The 23,824-nt window shown below is 42.8% G+C and overlaps 1 protein-coding gene across 1 annotated transcript in view; it reads right to left on the bottom strand.

Moving 5' to 3' along the window:
* The window catches only part of stk10 (serine/threonine kinase 10), a 56,231-nt gene that overhangs the window by 17,484 nt on the left and 14,923 nt on the right, over positions 1–23,824 (bottom strand). The window contains exons 3-8 of the mRNA XM_014198029.3: positions 16,153–16,201; positions 14,259–14,408; positions 12,449–12,521; positions 10,162–10,356; positions 9,645–9,726; positions 231–371 (exon numbers count right to left, since the gene is read on the bottom strand). Coding sequence (XP_014053504.1) covers positions 231–371; positions 9,645–9,726; positions 10,162–10,356; positions 12,449–12,521; positions 14,259–14,408; positions 16,153–16,201 — 690 coding nt within the window. The remainder of the gene's footprint in view (positions 1–230; positions 372–9,644; positions 9,727–10,161; positions 10,357–12,448; positions 12,522–14,258; positions 14,409–16,152; positions 16,202–23,824) is intronic.

Here is a 23,824-nt window from a genome sequence, read left to right as displayed (position 1 = left end):
TTATGATTGGTAATGAGACTCATTCTTGGTTGAATAATCCAAACTACTTTGAGATCTATTGTATAAGGCTAGTATGAAACAAGCATTTTGCAACAATGTGTATGTGACCAATAAAAATGTTATTTGAGATTGTGTGTGTGTGTGTGTGTGTGTGTGTGTGTGTATATACACACATATACATACACACACGAGGGAGAGGATAAAGACAGAGTTAGCAGTAAAAGTCTTACCACTGGGACTGTGAACTCAGCAGTGTCATCCTCCTCTCCTTCCTCTCTATTGTCCTCAATTTCCTCCATGACTTCAGCCTTCGCCTCAGCAACCAGCTCTTGTAGGGGTCTGTTGGTCTTCACCGAGCAGACAAAGGGGTGCTGGGGGAGAGGGGGGGGGGGGCAGAGGCATGAGAGGGAGTCAGGACAACCATGTTACAACCCAAGAACATAGAACAGTGACCGGGGGCATAGAAAGCAAAAGAGGAACTTTCACTGAAAGGAGAAACTTAATGTACCACCTGCATCGACCCATGGCAAGAATACCACAGACCAGGGTATGAGCTCACCCTGATGAAACAATGAAGAGTTTATTACCCCAAATCCACATGTGCTTATGATACCAAGTTCCTAGATTAGATAGAGCTAAAATGAGAAGAATAATTTAATTAGAGTGAATGAATATAAGCCGGCTTAAGAGGGGATCATTTGACAGCCACAAACAAGGCTGTGAAAAGGTAAGTGCAGAGAAGATAAAAGAGAAAGTCATCCATTATTCAGGTGATTTGCACCACGGATAATTTAATTGGCCCAGCTGGTGCAGGCAAGCAGGTAGGCATGTGAGAGGAGACTGGCTGAGGCGCAAAGGGACACTCTGGGCTGCCTGAATCTGTGTGGTAGCATTAGCAACAGCTTTTAACTTCTCCAATGACAGAAAATGTATCAAGTCAGCAATGAGTCAGGGGAGAACAGAGTGCCAGCTATCACACAGGCGACAGGAGAACGCCAGGCAAAGTGCTGTACTTGAACACCGCACAGTAGTGTCTAGGGTATCAAGTAAAACAGTGAGAAGCATTTTAAAACGCGTCACTAAGACTTATGGACTTCGCTCACTGGAAATCCAAGAGCAATGATAAGACATTCTAAAACACATCATCACTTCCTGGGTACACGGTACAAGCTACCTCCATATAACTATTACAAAAACCACAAGCTTGGTTTCTGCTGAGCTGAACAGTGTGTCCTTTTCTGACAGTGTGTCCTTTTACACCGCAGCCCCTCTGAGACCCAGCACCTCGGTGTCGGAGTGCTGATCTAGGATCAGCCCCCCCGGTCCATGTAATCTTATTCATTATGATCTAAAAGGCAAAGCTGGTCCTAGATCAACACTCCTACTATGGTAGACTCTGCCCCTCTGGCTTCAACATGTTTACTATGACATCTGAGCCCAGACAACCAGCGCTACACTAAGCCAACGTTCATTGGGTGAAGAACGCAAACGGCTACAGGGGAGTGCCTCACCGCTGTAGCCTCCCTCACCCAGGCCTGGCCTGGACTGCTGATGGGCCACGGTGTGTCAAATGCTTCATTGTCAACCAAATGGCCCAGAGGTAGAGGCACAGAATGGCTGAAGTTACTCCCAACTGCTGGTCCAGTTAGGATTTGGGCAATCTGATCCTAGATCTGTGGTTAGGCCCAGATGGTCCCCACCAGATCCACCATCACGGCCGTGGGGAGTTAAGATACTTCATCATGTGGTTATGGAGACAACATGTATACAACATTCCTCATATGGGATGAGGCGGCCATGGACATCAAATCGTTATTTGTCACGTGCACCATTCGGTGTACGTGACAAAAATACTTACGAGCCCTTTCCCAACAATGCAGTTCAAAAGTAAGAAAAGTAAATAAAATTCAAATAAATAGTAAGAATAAAACAAAGAGACTATATAAAAGGAGTACCAGTTCAGAGTCAATGTGCAGGGGACAAGGTAATTGAGGTAATATGTACTGCACACTCAGAACTAGAAGCACAACATTTCACTACACCCGTATTAACAACTGCTAACCATGTGTATGTGACCAATAACATTTGATTTGATGTATGTTGGGGTAAAAGCATGTGTGAGTGTGTGTCTGTAGTGTGTGTGTTCGTGTGTTGGGGTGTCAGTGTAGTATGTGTGAGTGTGTGGGTCAAGTCCAGTAAGTGTGCATAGAGCCAGTACGAGAGTCAGTGCAAAAAAAAAAAAAAAAAAAAGAGGGTCAATGTAAATAGTCAGCGTAGCCATGTGATTAACTGTTCAGCAGTCTTATGGCTTGGGGGTAGAAGCTGTTCAGGAGCCTTTTGGTCCCAGACTTGGCTCTCCGGTACCGCTTGCTGTGCAGTAGCAGAGAGAACAGTTTATGACTTGGGTGGCTGGAGTCTGAGAAATTTTAGGGCCTTCCTCTGACACTGCCTGGTATAGGAGGTCCTGGATGGCAAGGACCTCTGCCCAAGTGATGTACTGGGCCGTACGCACAACCTTCTGTGGCTTCTTACTGTCGGATGCCAAGCTGTTGCCATACCAAACTGTGAGGCAGCCAGTCAATATAATCTCAATGGTGCAGCTGTATAATATTTTGAGGATCTGAGGTCCCGTGCCAAATCTTTTTGGTCCAGAGCGTTCGATTTGCCACTTACAACTGTTTATTGTTTTCAAGGGATTGTTATACACATTTTTAATTATTCCATGCAAAACAACAGCTCCATCAGCGTTCTATGCCTACAGCAAGTAAAATGCATGATTTTAATGATCAGTAAACATCAATTGATCATGTAATTTCAGATGCGTGACAGTAGCCAAAATTAATTGGATATTTGAGTGATATACAATAAGTGAACTATACCTGACCAGTAAGTATGAGTGGTTCATGTAAATTTCCCCATCCTTCATGGGGATATTAAGCAGCAGAAGGGTAACGTTACTGTTTGAGCCAGTTTGCTACAGCAGGAAAATAATCCTTCAGCAACAGGAAATGTGAATTGTTGTGTGGATTATAATTCATGGATTTGTTTGTAGAGGTTGACATTTTGTGACATTTTAAAGTGGAAATGACAAACTTTAGAAGCCTTTTTAAAACTTGAATACACTAAAAGTTTGCATTTCCTTAAGTACAGGAAAACCCTCAGCAACAAAAGGGTGATCAACTTAAGACCCTACATATATAGCGGATAATGTTTACTTTGCAAGCTACCGGTAGAAACTTTGTACAGTTGGCTAAACATATTGGTACAGTGAGGGAAAAAAGTATTTGATCCCCTGCTGATTTTGTACATTTGCCCACTGACAAAGAAATTATCAGTCTATAATGTTAATGGTAGGTTTATTTGAAAGACAGAATAACAAAAGAAATCCAGAAAAACGCATGTCAAAAATTGTATAAATTGATTTGCATTTTAAATGAGGGAAATAAGTGTTTGAGCCCTCTGCAAAACATGACTTAGTACTTGGTGGCAAAACCCTTGTTGGCAATCAGAGGTCAGACGTTTCTTGTAGTTGGCCACCAGGTTTGCACACATCTCAGGAGGGATTTTGTCCCACTCCTCTTTGCAGATCTTCTCCAAGTCATTAACGTTCGAGGCTGACGTTTGGCAACTCGAACCTTCAGCTCCCTCCACAGATTTTCTATGGGATTAAGGTCTGGAGACTGGCTAGGCCACTCCAGGACCTTAATGTGCTTCTTCTTGAGCCACTCCTTTGTTGCCTTGGCCGTGTGTTTTGGGTCATTGTCATGCTGGAATACCCATCCACGACCCATTTTCAATGCCCTGGCTGAGGGAAGGAGGTTCTCACCCAAGATTTGACGGTACATGGCCCCGTCCATCGTCCCTTTGATGCGGTGAAGTTGTCCTGTCCCCTTAGCAGAAAAACACCCCCAAAGCATAATGTTTCCACCTCCATGTTTGACGGTGGGGATGGTGTCCTTGGGGTCATAGGCAGCATTCCTCCTCCTCCAAACACGGCGAGTTGAGTTGATGCCAAAGAGCTCCATTTTGGTCTCATCTGACCACAACACTTTCACCCAGTTGTCCTCTGAATCATTCAGATGTTCATTGGCAAACTTCAGACGGGCATGTATATGTGCTTTCTTGAGCAGAGGGACCTTGCGAGCGCTGCAGGATTTCAGTCCTTCACGGCGTAGTGTGTTACCAATTGTTTTCTTGGTGACTATGGTCCCAGCTACCTTGAGATCATTGACAAGATCCTCCCGTGTAGTTCTGGGCTGATTCCTCACCGTTCTCATGATCATTGCAACTCCACGAGGTGAGATCTTGCATGGAGCCCCAGGCCGAGTGAGATTGACAGTTCTTTTGTGTTTCTTCCATTTGCGAATAATCGCACCAACTGTTGTCACCTTCTCACCAAGCTGCTTGGCGATGGTCTTGTAGCCCATTCCAGCCTTGTGTAGGTCTACAATCTTGTCCCTGACATCCTTGGAGAGCTCTTTGGTCTTGGCCATGGTGGAGAGTTTGGAATCTGATTGATTGATTGCTTCTGTGGACAGGTGTCTTTTAAACAGGTAACAAGCTGAGATTAGGAGCACTCCCTTTAAGAGTGTGCTCCTAATCCCAGCTCGTTACCTGTATAAAAGACACCTGGGAGCCAGAAATCTTTCTGATTCAGAGGGTGTCAAATACTTATTTCCCTCATTAAAATGCAAATCAATTTATAACATTTTTGACATGCGTTTTTCTGGATTCTTTTGTTGTTATTCTGTCTCTCACTGTTCAAATAAACTTACCATTAAAATTATAGACTGATCATTTCTTTGTCAGTGGGAAAATGTACAAAATCAGCAGGGGATCAAATACTTTTTTCCCTCACTCTAAGTACACCTAATGTACCATTTTCTCCAACCAACGTAGGCCTAACTAGTGAAGTTAGCTAACATCATCCCCTTTACAACATTGTTAAATAGTATTTAATCATGATTGCTGCTGCCAGACATAAGCTACATTGATTGATTGATTGACAACAGCGGTCTAAGGCACTGCATCTCAGTGCTAGAGGCGTCACTACAGACCCTGGTTCGACACAAGGCTGTATCACAACCGGCCGTGATTGGGAGTGCCATAGGGTGGCGCACAATTGGCCCAGCATAGTCTGGGTTAGTGTTTGGCCGGGGTAGGCCGTCATTGTAAATAAGAATATGTTCTTAACTGACTTGCGTAGTTAAATAAAAATTCAATTAAAATAAAGAAATGTTATAAAAAAAATGTACTAGCTAGCTAGTAGACCGATCCAATGATGCATTGAATTACTGTTCAAAATGTTGTATAAAGTCTGCCCAAATGTGCCTAATTGTTTTTTGATACATTTTCAAGTACACAACTGTGCACTCTCCTCAAACAATAGCATGGTATTATTTCACTGTAATAGCTACTGTAAATTGGACAGTGCAGTTCGATGAACAAGAATTTAAGCTTTCTGCCAATATCCGATATGTCTATGTCCAGGGAAATTGTCTTGTTACTTATAACGTCATGCTAATCACATTAGTGCACGTTAGCTCAACCGTCTCGTGAAGGGGACATCGATCCCGTAGATGTTAACAAGGGATAAACTAGATGACTATATCCAAATGTTATTTGATTTGCTTGCCATCATTAATAGTGATGACAGAGGTCCGAGTGACAACTTTACCAGAAGATGTCGAGCCCTTTCCAAAAGCCTAATCCCTGATGAAGCAAGCTAAATGACACGTTGTTTGCATTCACTAGTTAGCTACCCTCACATATCTGAAAATACATGATAAATTGAGGTTTACTGATTGCCCTATAACTCTGATGGAGCTAAATGTGAAATAATTACAAATGTGCAGTTCTGACTAGGGATGCCAAGGGTTGGAAAATTTACAGGAAATTTCCGGATATTTTCAGAACATTTTCCATGGGAAGGTAAGCCTGGGAATTTGGGGAATTTTGCTTAAATTCATTAAAAAAATAACTTATAACAGTGAACCTCTTTTGTGGGATACACAAGGCAATTATAGGTCTTGTGGCATATTTTGGTTAAACTATCCCCAATTCAATGGAATTCCAACCCTCTGCATGCACAGTGCACTCTTCCATCACATGTACAGCTGAATCTCAAGATCTTGCACACTAATGAGATGCTATTGAGCCCACACTACATGCTTTCTGGTAAGTTTTGATTACAATACTGGCTGGGGTGAATATATTTTATATGGCACACATGATTTTTTGTTAACTAGTAAATAGTAGCCTACAGTGTTTAAATCATTTCTAACTTGTTAACAATTTCTGCTAGTGTTAATTCCCCTGTTTCATTTTAAAACATGTATCTTATCTCACAAAGGAGTTGTTTAATCTAACGGCTCAACTATTTATCTATACAGGGAATTGTATTTGGGGTTTTTTACCTCCTTTTTTTCTAATCTTTACAGGAAAATGCCACGGGCACTATCTGATATGTGGAGACATGTAGAAGGAAAAGCTGTGTACATTTGGAAATACTGTACCAAATCATGTGAAGAATGCAACAAAGATGCAGAATCATCTGGCCAAGTGCATAAAGTTCCCTAAGCGCTCACAACCTCTGACAGAAGTCCCTCTACTTGTATTCGAGATGAAAATGATGAAGCAGACACCTTATCGATAGCAACAGCTCATGGTCCTCCTGGAATCAGAAGTTTTTTTTTTACAATGAAGGAACGTAGTCAGAGAAATGCTGATGAATGTCTTGCTCGAGCTGTGTATGCAACTGGTTCATCTTATGCTCACAGGCAATGTGTATTGGAAGAGATTTCTGAATGTTTTTCGCCCAACATGCACTCCTCCAACCAGACATGCTTTATCTACTCATTTGCTAGATGCAGAGTTCAAGTGAAGGTCATGCAAATCATAGAGAAAGCAGACTATTGCAATCATCTCTGATAAGTGGTTGAATGTTCGTGGGCAAGGAATAATTAACTACATCATCTCCACCCCTCAACCAGTATTCTACAAGAGCACAGACAAGGGACAACAGACACACCGGTCTCTACATTGCAGATGAGCTGAAGGCTGTCATTAATGACCTTGGACCACAGAAGGTATTTGCACTGGTGACAGACAATGCTGCGAACATGAAGGCTACTTGGTCTAAAGTGGAGGAGTCCTACCCTCACATCACACCCATTGGCTGTGCTGATAATGCATTGAATCTGCTCCTCAAGAACATAATGGCACTGGAAACAATGGATACACTCTACAAGAGAGCCAAGGAAATGGTTAGGTACGTGAAGGGTCATCAAGCTATAGCAGCAATCTACCTCACCAAGCAAAGTGAGAAGAATAAGAGCACCACATTAAAGCTGCCCAGCAACACCCGTTGGGGTGGTGTTGTCATGATGTTTGACAGTCTCCTGGAGGGGAAAGAGTCTCTCCAAGAACTGGCCATATCAGTCTGCTGATATGGACAGCCCCATCAAGAGGATCATCATGGATGATGTATTTTGGGAGAGAGTGGTAAGCAGCCTGAAACTCCTGAAACCTATAGCAGTAGCTATTGCACGGATTGAGGGAGACATCCTGTCTGATGTTCAGACTCTGCTTGCAGATGTAAGAGAAGAAATCTGTACTGCCCTGCCCACTTCACTGTTGCTCCAAGCAGAGGAAACTGCAGTTCTGAAATACATCAAAAAGCGTGATGACTTATGCCTGAAGCCCTTACACACCGCAGCGTACATGTTGGACCCCAAGTATGCTGGCAAGAGCATCCTGTCTGGTGCAGAGATCAACAACGCCTATGGTGTCATCACTACCGTGTCTCGCCACCTTGGCCTGGATGAGGACAAGGTTCTTGGCAGTCTGGCGAAGTACACATCCAAGCAAGGGCTTTGGGATGGAGATGCAATATGGCAGTCGTGCCAACATATTTCATCAGCCACCTGGTGGAAGAGACTTTGTGGATCTGAGGCTCTTTCCCCTGTTGCCTACATCATCCTCCAAATCCCACCAACATCAGCTGCTCAGAGCGCAACTGGTCCTTGTTTGGGAACACACACACCAAAGCACGCAACAGGCTGACCAATACAAGGGTTGAAAAATTGGTGGCCACCCAGGCAAATTTGAGTCTTTTTGAGCCTGACAACGAGCCATCCTCAAAAAGGTTGTAAAGTGACAGTGAAGATGATGCCTCAGAGTCTGATGTTCAAGAGGTGGACATTGAGGAGGTCCAGGGAGAAGACATGGAAGCCTGAGAGGAAGACAGCCAAAGCTTTAGTTTCCAGACTATCATTTTACAGATGTATGTTGAAAAGATTTTTGGGAGCAGACAAGTCAAAGCAGACAAGTCGAACGCTATTGTGACGTTTTCTTGATAACAAACAATAGGCTGTCTCATCATCATCGGTGATCCGGCCTGCCACCATCGTGTCATCAGCAAATTGAATGATGTTGGAGTCGTGCACGGCCACGCAGTCGTGGGTGAACAGGGAGTACAGGAGGGGACTATGCACGGACCCCTGAGGGGCCCCCATGTTGAGGGTCAGCGTGGCAGATGGGTTGTTGCCTACACTCACCACTCACCGACCCGTAATGAAGTCCAGGATCCAGTTGCAGAGAGAGGAGTTCAGTCCCAGGGTTCTTAGCTTAGTGATGTGATAACATGCCATAACAGAGAGGGGGAGAGGGGAGAGCTACAGTCACATTGACTAGACTTATGTTTGTCCCCTGACATAATATATAGCACATGGACACCGTCCAAGTTTTCACTGGAATAATGGATGTAATTAAACTGCTCTCTAATTAGATTTCCAGTCTCTCTATTAATTAGTGATCCACAACACGAAGTAAACCCAAGGCCTCCTCCCCCTGTCACAATGTATGTCAGGGTTCCCCAACTGGCGGCCCGCGGGTGACTTCATTTAGCCCCCCAAGTTTGCTGAGCAAAAATGTTTTTAGATAGATATGTGATTGTATATAAATGTAAATGTAAGGAAGGTTTGAAATTATTATGTTTTAGTCAAATATATCTATTCTGGCGGTCAATTTTCAGGTGACAAATTATTTGTAATTATGTTCTGGCCCCCTGACCATCCACTTGTCCCGCAACTGAATCTAGTTGATGATCCCTGATCTATGTCATGAGTCACAGATGGTGCGGATGAATGCTGTTCAATAGGCCTTATTGCCATCTAACCGGGCTAGAAACATAAGTATGATAGCGATCAAAACCTTCCGTGCGGCACTGAACACGACCACTCCCATCTCCCTCAACTTCCAGCAGGCTTTGGGCCTCTGTAATTGGCAAAGGGTGGAGAGAATAAGGAGAAATCCCAAAGCGCTTTCGTTGGAAACAGGAATGCAAGTTGCTAGCATTCCCCTCTGCTGTGGAACCCAGACAGGAAGCTGTGGCTCCTGCATTTTAATAGACGCCTCGTCTCTTTCCACGTTCTCGCTTGCCCTCTCCATCTACCCAATGCCATCTGTATGGTACTACTCATTTGCCTATCGTATCATGTCACCATTCCTCGTGTCTGAAACAGCTGATGTTATGGGAGGTTAAGATGGTGCACCTGTGAAGAATGAGAAAAAGACAGAGGGGGAACATCCTCATACATCAGAGAGAGGTATACAACAGTATAGAGTGTCTGAGGCTAGCTTACCTCCAAGAGCTGTGCGGCATTTGGCCGACTCTCTGGATTCTTATCCAACGACTTCTTCAGGAAATCCTTAAACTCCCGTGACCTTAAACACACAGAAGGGAGAAGGACTGATGGGGTGGTGGTGGTATTTTCACTAGATAACTTAATGACACAGTCTGAGGCTAGAACGGAACAGATTCAGGAATGCAGTACACAGTTGGCTGCACAGCTCTGCAAGGTGGGTAATCATTACTTTAATCACGGCTATATTTCTTTCGACAAATAAAGCTTTCACTAGCAATGCTCTTCTCATCTGGAGAGAGCTCTCAGCACCTGGGGGAGTGGGGGAATAAGCCCGAGCTCTCGCATCTGCTGAGCAATGGAACACACCGCCTCATAAAAACTGATTAGAAAAGCCACAGCTTTACACACTCATATTGCTGTGTTCACCGGCTTGTGGCGGCTTAGTTTAAAGGACAGATGTAGACCTGTAGACCTCTCTGGCCCCTCCTCTCCTCTCTGGCCCCTCTCCTCTCACCACTTGCTGGGTTGCTCCAGGGTAGGTGGCTCAGACTTGGCTATCTTCAGCAGGACCCTCATGGGGTTGAGTTCATGATGCGGGGGCTCGATCTGGGCCAGCTCGATCAGGGTGATGCCCAGGGACCAGATGTCAGCCTTGTAGTCATACGGAGCGTCCTTCATGGTCTCACACATCACCACCTCAGGAGCCATCCTAGAATACAACATAGTACAATAGAGGACCTCTAATATGGTGGACAAATTTCCTCTGGTGTTTTTTTAGGACAAAAAATAAAAATAATTTTTTTAAAAAAGTGTGAAGTTAATGTTTAGGTTTCATATGATTCATCTGAAACGTCCCTCACGTTTACTGCTGTTGGCTTATTGCAAAAGTTGTAAATACTTGTACACAGTTGTAAATAGTTCACATTCCAAGCACACGGCCAATATTTTCATGTCAACACACTTTCGATTGAGCTATGTTTACTGAACAAGTGGATAGTAGGCATAATAACGTACTTTATCTGAGCTCTAAAGATAGAGCGGTATGCAGTGTTTTCTTATGATCAAAAGTGACACGTTCCATAATCTTAAAGAAATGGTCATGTTAACTGTTATAGGCCTATTTCTATTTGGAAAAATAATCAACTGACTGGTTTTCTTGATGTCTATAGTATTCTCACGGCAATCTGGTTTCCGCTCAGGTTATGGATGTGTCACTGCAACCTTAAAGGTCCTTAATGATGTCACCATTCCCCTTGATTCTAAACAATGTTTTGCTGCTATTTTTATTGACTTGGCCAAAGCTTTTGATACGGTAGACCATTCCATTCTTCTGGGCCGGCTAAGGAGTATTGGTGACTGAGGGGTCTTTGGCCTGGTTTGTTAACTACCTAAAGTCAGAAAATCTGCTGTCTCAGCCACTGCCTGTCACCAAGGGAGTACCCCAAGGCTCAATCCTAGGCCCCACACTCTTCACAATTTACATCAACAACATAGCTCAGGCAGTAGGAAGTGCTCTCATCCATTTATATGCAGATGTCAGTGTTATACTCAGCTAGCCCCTCCCCAGATTTTGTGTTAAATGCTCTACAACAAAGCTTTCTAAATGTCCAATAAGCTTTCTCTACCCTTAAACTTGTTCTGAACACCTCCAAAACTAAGGTCATGAGGTTTGGTAAGAAGAATGCCCCTCTCCGCACAGGTGTGATTACTACCTCTGAGGTAGTCCACATACAACACCCGTTCTGCCAGTCACATTCTGTTAAAGGTCCCCAAAGCACACACATCCCTGGGTCGCTCGTCTTTTCCGTTTGCTGCAGCTAGCGACTGGAATGAGCTGCAACAAACACTCAAACTGGACAGTTTTATCTCAATCCCTTCATTCAAAGACTCAATCATGGACACTTTTACTGACAGTTGTGGCTGCTTTGTGTGATATATTGTTGTCGCTACCTTCTTGCCCTTTGTGCTGTTGTCTGTGCCCAATAATGTTTGTACCATGTTTTGTGCTGCTACCATGTTGTGTTGTCATGTGTTGCTGCCTTCCTATGTTGTCGTCTTAGGTATCTCTTTATGTAGTGTTGCGTTGTCCCTCTTGTCGTGATGTGTGTTTTGTCCTATATCTATATTTTATTTTTAATCCCAGCCCGTCCCCACAGGTGGCCTTTTGGTAGGCCGTCATTGTAAATAAGAATTTGTTCTTAACTGACTTGCCTAGTTAAATAAAGGTTAAATAATATTATTTTTTTAAATAAGCTTCAAATTCACAGCAGAATACACATAATGAAATCCCATCTGTATCTCATTTATGATGCTATCGAACATTGTGCAACACCTGGGCAGGGTGAGAACCTATCCTAATAGGATAACCTGCTCTGGTCAATAGTTAACTTCAACCGAACCATGCTTATTGGCAGACCAGCCAGGCCCAGCTAAAGCACAAGGTCCAGAATCAAACTAAGACATAAGAGCTTTTCCAAGGGCCTTGTAAGGCTATGATCAAACCACACTGACTGAGCAGTGGGCACTACTGTAAGGAATGCCATTATGCATTATGATATCGAGCAGAACATAGAACTGGTTCAATAGGTACCATGGGTAGTAGCAAGAAGATTTTTGACATCCAGTCATGCAGTACAACCATAATCCCATTAAAGACATGTGCGTCCCAAATGGCACCCTATTCCCTGCATAGTGCGTTACAGTTTGACCAGAGCCCAATAAAAGGTGCCATTTTGGACGCAATCACTGGCAGTGTTGACACCCATTGTCATTCCCCTTTGTTTTCATGTGCATGTACTCACCAGTATGGTGTTCCTATAAAAGAGTCCCTTCTTTGCAGAGTTTTGGTATTTTTTGCTGACACGCCAAAATCCGCTGCAAGCATTGAGACAGAAAGAAAACAGAACAGTTCAAATGTTTTTCAGAATTCCATTTCTTGGAGGAGAGAATGACTGACAGGCCAGTGTTATAACCTCATTTCTTCTTTCGGGGAAGGAATACGTGTTTCTACACCGTAAAACTGCCATGACAGAGACAAGACGCAAAGCTGACTGATTAAATTTACAGCACAGGGTATAACATCCCAAACGACCTTTCCATTTCCCCAAACATGACCCAGCTCTTACAGACACGTTATTTCTGCTTTAGCAACACATGAGTCTTTCTCAGGATATTACCAGAGACCGCCTGGGATGAGACCAGGGCAATGTTGGCAAAGGTCTACAGTTCAGATTGTAGTCTTTTATACTACTACTACCACCTTTATTTACTAAGCAAGGCAATTAAAAACAAATTCTTATTAACAATGACGGCCTAGGCTACCTGGGGCGGCAGGTAGCATAGTGGTTAGAGCGTTGGGCCAGTAAAACTAAAGGTTGCTAGATCGAATCCTGAGCTGATAAGGTAAAAATCTGTCGTTCTGCCCCCAAACAAGGCAGTTAACCCACTGTTCCTAGACCATCATTGTAAATAAGAATGTTTAACTAGGCAAGTCAGTTAAGAACAAAGGTTAAATACATTGTTTTGTCATATTTTACCTTTTAACTGTTCCTAAAATCATGAACTGAGACTTCAGACTTCCCTTTGGTAAGTATAGTGTCTGATTTCTGTTAGGCCTTGAGGAATTCTTTAGGGGCTAATGCCTTTTCAGTGATGGTTGATTTGATTTGAGAATGGGACAACCCTATGAACTAGGATGAAAATACTCCACTTTCCCCAGACAGCAAGAGTATCTGTTGTCTGTTCCTGAGAAGCAGATCCAAATTCTACATCTATGGAGCAAAATGACAGGCCATGAGAACTGTACTGTACACGTCGGTCTTATTTGGGTAACTTTCCGTTAGAGGCTCTCCCAGTCATTAAAACAAAACTCCGGCGTCTGTCCTAGTGAAACTATGTGAGGCACTGAAGAGGGCCTTGTAACATGACGAATCAGTCAGACTGTCTGAAGTTCAGACAGCGGGTTGGAAGTCACTGACAGCGGGAGTTCCCAGGGGGTCCTTAAAGGTTCACGGGAGTTATCAGGCAGCCCTTTCGAGTACAGTACAGCTCTCTTCCCTGCTCCTCCCTTTCTCTCAGACTGACATTTATAAAGCTATTATAGGCTCCACAAAGCAGCCGTATTGTTTGGCAAGTGGTGATTCAACAAAAATCTGATAGACCTTTTGGACCCAAATCCTCAGCACACAGAACTTCAGGAATACTGAAACTCAACAGAATACTAGCTATAAATCACATAGAGGAAGAATTTATCAGAATGCCGCTTTCCCACACATCTCATATCTGATTCTTCCGAGATGCCTCAGGGAAGGACTTTTTCTAACTGGGTCGATTTATGTGAACATTCCCATCACGCTCTGCTTTCCAACAAGATAACAGCCACTTTTTCCAAAGACAACCGTGACCAATACACAATGTCCAATGAGAAGTCTTTGTTGCTTACTGGAGAATTAGTCCAAATAGTTTAAGACTGTGGATAACATAGAGGAAGATTAAGGGGGATGGTTAGATCCAATAAGTAGAACACTGGTTCTAGCATTCTAGAGGTCTCTGTGTTCTAGAAGAATACATTCTATGGGTAAAACACTGTGGAGGGAAAATATAGAGACTCACCTAGCTTGATGTCTCCCTCCAGTGTGAGAAGGATGTTGCCGGCCTTCAAGTCTCTGTGGATGATCTTGATGCTGTGCAGGTAGACCAGGGCCTCCAGCATCTGTTTACAGATGACCTGGATCTGGGGCTCTATCAGGCCCCGGTCCAGCTCTGCAGACCAGAAAGAGGCGAGGACACCGGTTAGGGGAACGGACATCACTTTAACTCACAACAAAAGTTTTACTTTAAATCCCCTCAAGAGAAAAATGGTACAACCCATTTTTACTGGTAACAAGTCAGAACTCCCCTGAAGGCAAGGTGGTTTATTGGGTCACCTAAGTATTTCCTATGCAGCAGATCAGGCTTCTGCCAGTACAAGATGTAAGTAGTCTTAAGAGGCCACTGCCCCCTGAGAGCCCAGAGAGTGTAAATTGACTTTGAGAAAACATTCACATGCTAAAGCAGGCTCTCTCAATTCTTTATGTGTTTGGTTAGCTGTATTTGGGGCCAGCGACTGCTGTAGGAGAAGCAGGAGGGCAATTCCACAGTACAGTAGAGCTCAGTAGTGTTCAGTACAGTAAAGGAGAGTATAGTTCAGTACAGTAAATTGTGTACTCAGATCTACTGAACAGTACATAATTAGACTCTTTACTGTGCCATCTAAACTTGTGAACCCAACTGTTTTGTGTGAATACTATGATTTCCCCATTGCAGCCAATTCAATTGCAGAAATTGCATTACTGATTTTTCTGAAATTCCGTTACCGATTTGGTAACGATTAACTAATGCCATTAACTAACTTAATTATTTGTCATTTGACAGCTCTAGTTGATGTATTTCTAATAACTTAAGACTTTTTCTGGTAGTTGATGTTTTCTAAGACCCCTTTTCCAACAGTTTGACCAGAAAGCAAAGCCTTTGTTTATTTCAGATTTTTAGGATGGAAAATGGTTGAAAATGTATATATGCCTTAATTTCTCAAAAATATAGACCCTTCGATTTAATTTGACACCCAATTCAACATGTTCATATGAACTTAATGTGTTGGTGCTCATCGGTCCTTTTACATGGAAACGACCAGGGGTCTGTCTCCTCTCCATCTGTGCTTAGTGTTTTGCAACAATAGCAGATCCATTACAGCGTGACGTCACTTGGCCTTGTTCGCCAATCATTTCATAATAAAGCAATATTCTTAAGAGTAACAATGCCTTGGCAGTTGCAGCTATGGCCTGAGTATAGAATCTGAAACATCAAATGGGAGAGGCGGGAAGCTTATGAAAGCAATGTTCTAAGGGAGAGAGCACATACCCATGAAGCACCACGCTGTCTACAGTACTGTGGGGTCCGGAATTATTGACACCCTTGATAAAGATGAGCAAAAAATACTGCATAAAATAAATACAAATACTGACCTATATTGTACGCATTTTTGGGGAGAAAAAGTACATTTTATACTAATACAATCTCTCAGATAAAGGGATTTTGCTTAACAAGTAATAAAAATCTAAAACAATATATGGGAGAAAAATAATTGGATCCCCTGTTTTAAATACTTCAGCACCCTCCTCTTGCATTGCGAGGATAATGACACTGAGCCTTTTTCTAAAATGTGTTATGAGATTGGAGAACACAATGGGAGGGATCTTAGAAAATTCCTCCATACAGAATCTTTCTGGATCCTTGATATCTTTTGTCTGCGCTTATGGACTTCCCTCGTCAACTCAACGTTGGCCTGTCGAAAGAACGCATGTGCAGAAAATACCTAATCTCTACTATAAAATATGGTGATGGATCTTTCATGTTATGGGGCTATTTTGCTTCCAATTTAGCATACAATATAGCTCAGATTTGAATTCTTTTTTGCTCATCTTTATCAAGGGATCCAATAATTCCGGACCCCACTATGTCTCCGTACCTAACATAGTAGCGTCCACGGCTCCTCCGGGGCAGAACTCAATCATGATCTGTGGGGATGAAGAGGAAAACAGTCAGTATTGTGATTTACAGTCTTATCAGGAAATAAACTAAATATAAATTGACTACAATTGTATTAGGAAATACAAACTAAATACAAACTTCCTAAAAGGGATTCCATGGAAAGTCACATTTTCTAGAGAACCATCAACATGACGCACTTCAAAAGTCACAGGCAGATGTTCGTAGCTATTGTTTGACCTTTAATGTGATCACTTCAGAAGCTTCCCAGAGAAAAAGGACGAGGGGTAAAGAAAGAGAGAAGATGGATTAAATGGAGGGGGGCTGAGAGGAGACGAGAGGGAAGGTCCAGAGAAGTGACAGGTAGTAGTCTAGCTGCCTTCAATCTTACTGAGATACAGCAGAGAGAGACCAGTGTATCGCCCTGAGAGAATGTCTGAAATCTAGAGAAGAGGGAGAGACAGGAGTCGTAGGCAGTAAGGCCTCTTGGAACTCAGATAATCTACACAATAAAAGACAGCACATGTCAGCAGCAAACACCTGACGCTGCCCAGTCACCAGGAGATTAACCAACAGCTCCCTTTCTAGTCGTACACTCCTGTCTCTGACATGTGTTGAAAGCCCTCTCAATCACTCTACAATGCCTCGTGTCGCTATAGGCGATACTCACCGTGGCCGTACAGAACAGCACTACAGTCAGTGTGTGTTTAGCAATGGATGGGATAACAGACTGTCACTGTAACATAAACCAAATACCATCCCTGCCAAGGTGAAACAGCAAGAGCTGAGGAAAGGCAGAAACAGAATAGAAAAAAGGAAAAAAGCCCACTGACATCAATCCCTTGCATCTGCACTGTCAAAGGCTTCTTATGAATGTGTCATGCAAGTCAACAGGGGGCCGAGCACAATAAAGCCAGAGTAGAAAGGCGTTTTGATCATATTCCACGTGACTCGAGGGTTGGTGGGGTACAGTAACTTTAACATACCTGCGTTGTTAAAGGGATTCTGGGAGCACCTCAAATATTCAAAGAGGTGTGTTCGCGCGCACATGCATGTTTCTTTATCCAAGGCACTCAGATGGCTTGTCACTGTTCATCAACAGCATACATATCTCACTGTTACTCAATCGTCAGGGGATTGAGTAACACAGACTAGGTCTTGTGTTGCCATAGCAAAAAAGGCCCTCTCCAACCATTAATTCACCTCTGTGCTATAACACCATTGTCAAAGCAACAAAACCAATGGAGGACTTACAGGTAGTCACTGTACATAAGTGGACACACACGACTCCATCCCCAGCCGAGGGAGGTGCCCATGTTCCAGTCAGTCTTGGCTAGCCTCCACAGTAAACCAAGGGCGTCTTACGAGGCATAAGGTGATTTTAAAAAGTAGTGTTTGTGAGGCCTTGTATTAACATTGGATCCACTGCAGTTTATTGAGGTTAATTTGTGGTTTTTCCTAAATCCCTACTTATCCTCTCATCAACAAATACTTTAGATGTGGATGACAAGCTAGGTAAATATAGACTTAAGAGGAAGGCATACCTGGTACAAACTCAACATTGGCTGTGTCCACTGAACGCCATTCAAATGAATTCATGATAAACACCTACTGTAAAATTCTTTATCAGCTTGTGGTTTTATGTATAGACAACAGGAAGTGTTTAGTGGAATCTATCACTGCTACTGTAGGTAAATCACAGCAGTTTTCTCCCTTCGAGGGAATGTTGGCATGGTTTCCAGATGACAAGAGCAATTTTGCACTGGGGAAAGATGTGATCCAACTGGTCAGACCGCAGACAAACTACAGCCTGTATGTTCCTCTTAGAGAGAACTATCTTAATAATTGATGACTGTTAAAAGATGCCGTTTCACTGGCTAAGCCCTCTGAATTTATGCCACTGACTGCTCAGTCGGGCAAGGTAAGTTGAGCTGATGCTGGTGCAGACTTGCAACCACTGTGTTAGATACACAAGTAAATTGGCTTATGTAGCACTTTGGCGACATTAACGTGGTATTTAAGTTCCTTCAACTGTGTACCGACACCGACAGTGATTTGCAACCTCATCTTCTAAGGAATCTCCCGGACATCTTTTCTCCATCATGCACAGAATCAGCATTATGCATAGTGACACTTTGGGAATTGAGTAATGTTCCAGTGATAGACAGATACAGTTTTAAAATTGGTTTAGAACCCATTTAACAGGTCGAAGGTTTGTCACCCTTTGAGAACATAATTCAGAGAAAATACATATCACATTCTATAAGATTCGATCTTGGGTCCAGTACTGTATGTATATATGCATACATAGTACCGTTCAAAAGTTTGCGGTCACTTAGAAATGTCCTTGCTTTTGAAAGAAAAGCTAATTCTTTTGTCCATTTAAACATCAAAATTGATCAGAAATACAGTGTAGACATTGTTAATGTTGTAAATGACTATTGTAGTTTGAAACGGCTGATTTTTTTATGGAATATCTACATAGGCGTACAGAGGCCCATTATCAGCAACCATCACTCCTGTGTTCCAATGGCACGTTGTGTTAGCTAATCCAAGTTAATCATTTTAAAAAGGCTAATTATAATTTTGAAAACCCTTTTTCAATTATGTTCGCACAGCTGAAAACTGTTGTCCTGATTAAAGAAGCAATAAAACTGACCTTCTTTAGACTAGTTGAGTATCTGGAGCATCAGCATTTTTGGGTTCGATTACTTTCTTCTGAAACTCGTCAGTCTATTCTTGTTCTGAGAAATGAAGACTATTCCATGCAAGAAATTGCCAAGAAACTAAAGATCTCGTACAACGCTGTGTACTACTCCCTTCACAGAACAGCGCAAACTGGCTCTAACCAGAATAGAAAGAGCAGTGGGAGGCCCCGGTGCACAACTGAGCAAGTACATTAGAGTGTGTAGTTTGAGAAACACAAGTCCTCAACTGGCAGCTTCGTTAAATAGTACCCGCAAAACACCAGTCTCAACGTCAACAGTGAAGGACTCCGGGATGATGGCCTTCTAGGCAGAGTTGCAAAGAAAAAGCCATATCTCAGACTGGCTAATAAAAAGAAAAGATTAAGATGGGCAAAAAGTACACAGACACTGGACAGAGGAACTCGGAGTCGCCTCTTCACTGTTGAAGGTATGTCTAAGTGACCCCAAACTTTGAATGGTAGTAATATATATATATATACACACACTGCTCAAAAAAATAAAGGGAACACTTAAACAACACATCCTAGATCTGAATGAAAGAAAATCTTATTAAATACTTTTTTCTTTACATAGTTGAATGTGCTGACAACAAAAATCACACAAAAATAATCAATGGAAATCCAATTTATCAACCCATGGAGGTCTGGATTTGGAGTCACACTCAAAATAAAGTGGAAAACCACACTACAGGCTGATCTAACTTTGATGTAATGTCCTTAAAACAAGTCAAAATGATGCTCAGTAGTGTGTGTGGCCTCCACGTGCCTGTATGACCTCCCTACAATGCCTGGGCATGCTCCTGATGAGGTGGCGGATGGCCTCCTGAGGGATCTCCTCCCAGACCTGGACTAAAGCATCCGCCAACTCCTGGACAATCTGTGGTGCAATGTGGCGTTGGTGGATGGAGCGAGACATGATGTCCCAGATGTGCTCAATTGGATTCAGGTCTGGGGAACGGGCGGGCCAGTCCATAGCATCAATGCCTTCCTCTTGCAGGAACTGCTGACACACTCCAGCCACATGAGGTCTAGCATTGTCTTGCATTAGGAGGAACCCAGGGCCAACCGCACCAGCATATGGTCTCACAAGGGGTCTGAGGATCTCATCTCGGTACCTAATGGCAGTCAGGCTACCTCTGGCGAGCACATGGAGGGCTGTGCGGCCCCCCAAAGAAATGCCACCCCACACCATGACTGACCCACCGCCAAACCGGTCATGCTGGAGGATGTTGCAGGCAGCAGAACGTTCTCCACGGCGTCTCCAGACTCTGTCACGTCTGTCACGTGCTCAGTGTGAACCTGCTTTCATCTGTGAAGAGCACAGGGCGCCAGTGGCGAATTTGCCAAACTTGGTGTTCTCTGGCAAATGCCAAACGTCCTGCAAGGTGTTGGGCTGTAAGCACAACCCCCACCTGTGGACGTCGGACCCTCATACCACCCTCGTGGAGTCTGTTTCTGACCATTTGAGCAGACACATGCACATTTGTGGCCTGCTGGAGGTCATTTTGCAGGGCTCCGGCAGTGCTCCTCCTGCTCCTCCTTGCACAAAGGCGGGGGTAGCAGTCCTGCTGCTGGGTTGTTGCCCTCGTACGGCCTCCTCCACGTCTCCTGATGTATTGGCCTGTCTCCTGGTAACGCCTCCATGCTCTGGACACTACGCTGGCAGACACAGCAAACCTTCTTGCCACAGCTCGCATTGATGTGCCATCCTGGTTGAGCTGCACTACCTGAGCCACTTGTGTGGGTTGTAGACTCAGTCTCATGCTACCACTAGAGTGAAAGCACCGCCAGCATTCAAAAGTGACCAAAACATCAGCCAGGAAGCATAGGAACTGAGAAGTGGTCTGTGGTCACCCCCTGCAGAACCACTCCTTTATTGGGGGTGTCTTGCTTATTGCCTATAATTTCCACCTGATGTCTATTCCATTTGCACAACAGCATGTGAAATTTATTGTCAATCAGTGTTGCTTCCTAACTGGACAGTTTGATTTCACAGAAGTGTGATTGACTTGGAGTTACATTGTGTTGTTTAAGTGTTCCCTTTATTTTTTTGAGCAGTATATATATGTATTTGGCTAAGGTGTATGTAGATTTCCGACTTCAACTAATATATATATATATATATATATATATATATAAATATATAAAAGTTACTTAGTTGAAGTCGGAAGTCTACATAGACCTTAGCCAAATACATTTAAACTCAGTTTCTCACAATTCCTGACATTTAATCCTAGTAAAAATTCCCTGTCTTAGGTCAGTTAGGATCACCACTTTATTTTAAGAATGATAAATGTCAGAATAATAGTTGAGAGAATGATTTATGTCAGCTTTTATTTCTTTCATCACATTCCCAGTGGGTCAGAAGTTAACATACACTCAATTAGTATTTGGTAGCATTGCCTTTAAATTGTTTAACTTGGGTCAAACATTTCAGGTAACCTTCCACAAGCTTCCCACAATAAGTTGGGTGAATTTTAGCCCATTCCTCCTGACAGAGCTGGTGTAACTGAGTCCGGTTTATAGGCCTCCTTGCTCGCACAAGCTTTTTCAGTTCTGCCCACACATTTTCTATAGGATTGAGGTCAGGGCTTTGTGAGGGCCACTCCAATACCTTGACTTTGTTGTCCTTAAGCCATTTTGCCACGACTTTGGAAGTTTGCTTGGGGTCATTGTCCATTTGGAAGACCCATTTGCGACCAGGCTTTAACTTCCTGACTGATGTCTTGAGATGTTGCTTCAATATATCCACATAATTTTCCTCCCTCATGATGCCATCTATTTTGTGAAGTGCAGCAGTCTCTCCTGCAACAAAGCACCACCACAACATGATGCTGCCACCCCCGTGCTTCACGGTTGGGATGGTGTTCTTCAGCTTGCAAGCCTCCCCCTTTTTCCTGCAAACATAATGATGGTCATTATGGCCAAACAGTTCTATTTTTGTTTCATCAGACCAGAGGACATGTCTCCAAAAAGTATGATCTTTGTCCCCATGTGCAGTTGCAAACCGTAGTCTGGCTTTTTTATGGCGGTTTTGGAGCAGTGGCTTCTTCCTTGCTGAGCGGCCTTTCAGGTTATGTTGATATAGAACTTGTTTTTACTGTGGATATAGATACTTTTGTACCCGTTTCCTCCAGCATCTTCACAAGGTCCTTTGCTGTTGTTCTGGGATTGATTTGCACTTTTCACACTAAAGTACGTTAATCTCTAGGAGACAGAACGCGTCTCCTTCCTGAGCTGTATGACGGCTGCGTGGTCCCATGGTGTTTATACTTGCGTACTATTGTTTGTACAGATGAACATGGTACCTTCAGACGTTTGGAAATTGCTCTAAAGGATGAACCAGACTTGTGGAGGTCTACAATTTTTTTCTGAGGTCTTGGCTGATTTCTTTTCATTTTCCCATGATGTCAAGCAAAGAGGCACTGAGTTTAAAGATATGGCCTTGAAATACATCCACAGGTACACTTCCAATTGACTCAAATGATGTCAATTAGCCTATCAGAAGCTTCTAAAGCCATGACATAATTTTCTGGAATTTTCCAAGCTGTTTAAAGGCACAGTCAATTTAGTGTATGTAAACTTCTGACCCACTGGAATTGTGACATCGAGTTATATGTGAAATAATCTGTCTGTAAACAATTGCTGTAAAAATTACTTGTATCATGCACAAAGTAGATGTTCTAACTGACTTGCCAAAACTATAGTTTGTTAACAAGAAATTTGTGGAGTGGTTGAAAAATGACTTAATGATTCAACTGTGTGTGTGTATATATATATATATATATATATATATATATATATATATATATATATATATATATATATATATATATATATATATATATATATATATATATATATATATATATCCCCTTGGTAGAAAGCACAGCATTGATTGTCACTGCTACACTACTTTACATTTCTGAGAAGGATTTTAGCTCCACGGATAAATTATTAGACTGTATTAGTGATTTAAATACTTGGGATGGCTCACAACTTCCTCCATCTAAATCAAGACAAGACCAAGGTACTTATTGTTGGGGCCAAAGCACAGAGAGAGAATCTAGTTGCACATTTTAATTCACAGGCAATAAAGACCAAACAGGTAAAAAAAAACCTTGCTGTTATTTTAGATTCTGAACTAAATTTCAAAATCACACATTAGGAATGTGACCAAATAGCTTTTTACCACTTGAGGAACATTGCCAAGGTGCGGCCGTTTCTCTCTCTCTCTCTCTCTCTCTCTCAACCTGCTACAGAGAGACTCATCCATGTTTATGACAAGCAGGCTTGACTACTGTAATGCTCTCCTGTCTGGTCTACTCAAGAAAGCCATTGGTCAATTGCAAAACATACAGAATGCTGAAGTACGGGTACTGACCAAGACCAGATGGAGAGCACATATTACACAGGTTTTAAGGTCTCCACACTGGCTGCCTGTGAGTTTTAGAATTCATGTTAAGATTCTATTGGTTTTTAAATCAATCCATGATTGTGCACCGCAATACATGTCAGACATGCTTTTAAGTTATGTACCCAGTAGGTCCCTCAGGTCCTCTGGCACTGGCCTTTTAACTATCCCAAAGTCTAGGACCAAGAGGCATGGAGAGGCAGCCTTTGGTTACCATGCCCCCAGCCTCTGGAACAGCCTGCCTGAGAACCTGAGGGGGGCCGAAACTGTGGGCATATTTAAAAGAGATCTTAAAACACATCTTTTTAGCTTTGCTTTTCCTTAGGATGCTTTTTAGTTGTTCAGTTTGTGTCATTCTTTTTTTTTTTTTATCTTATGTTTGTTGTGTAGTAAACATTTCAGCTTTTATTTAATAGTTTTGTTTTTTTCCTGTTAAGCACATTGCATTGCATGTCTGAAATGTGCTGGATAAATAAAGCTTGATTTGATGGTACATTACAGTATGTCTTCAGGATAGATTCAGAATGAAGA

The sequence above is a fragment of the Salmo salar genome, chromosome 04, assembly GCF_965601325.2.
Source record: "Salmo salar chromosome 04, fSalSal1, whole genome shotgun sequence".
Taxonomy (NCBI): Eukaryota; Metazoa; Chordata; class Actinopteri; order Salmoniformes; family Salmonidae; genus Salmo; species Salmo salar.
The sequence above is the reverse complement of the archived record's forward strand: the minus strand, read 5'-3'. Positions and strand labels throughout refer to the sequence as shown.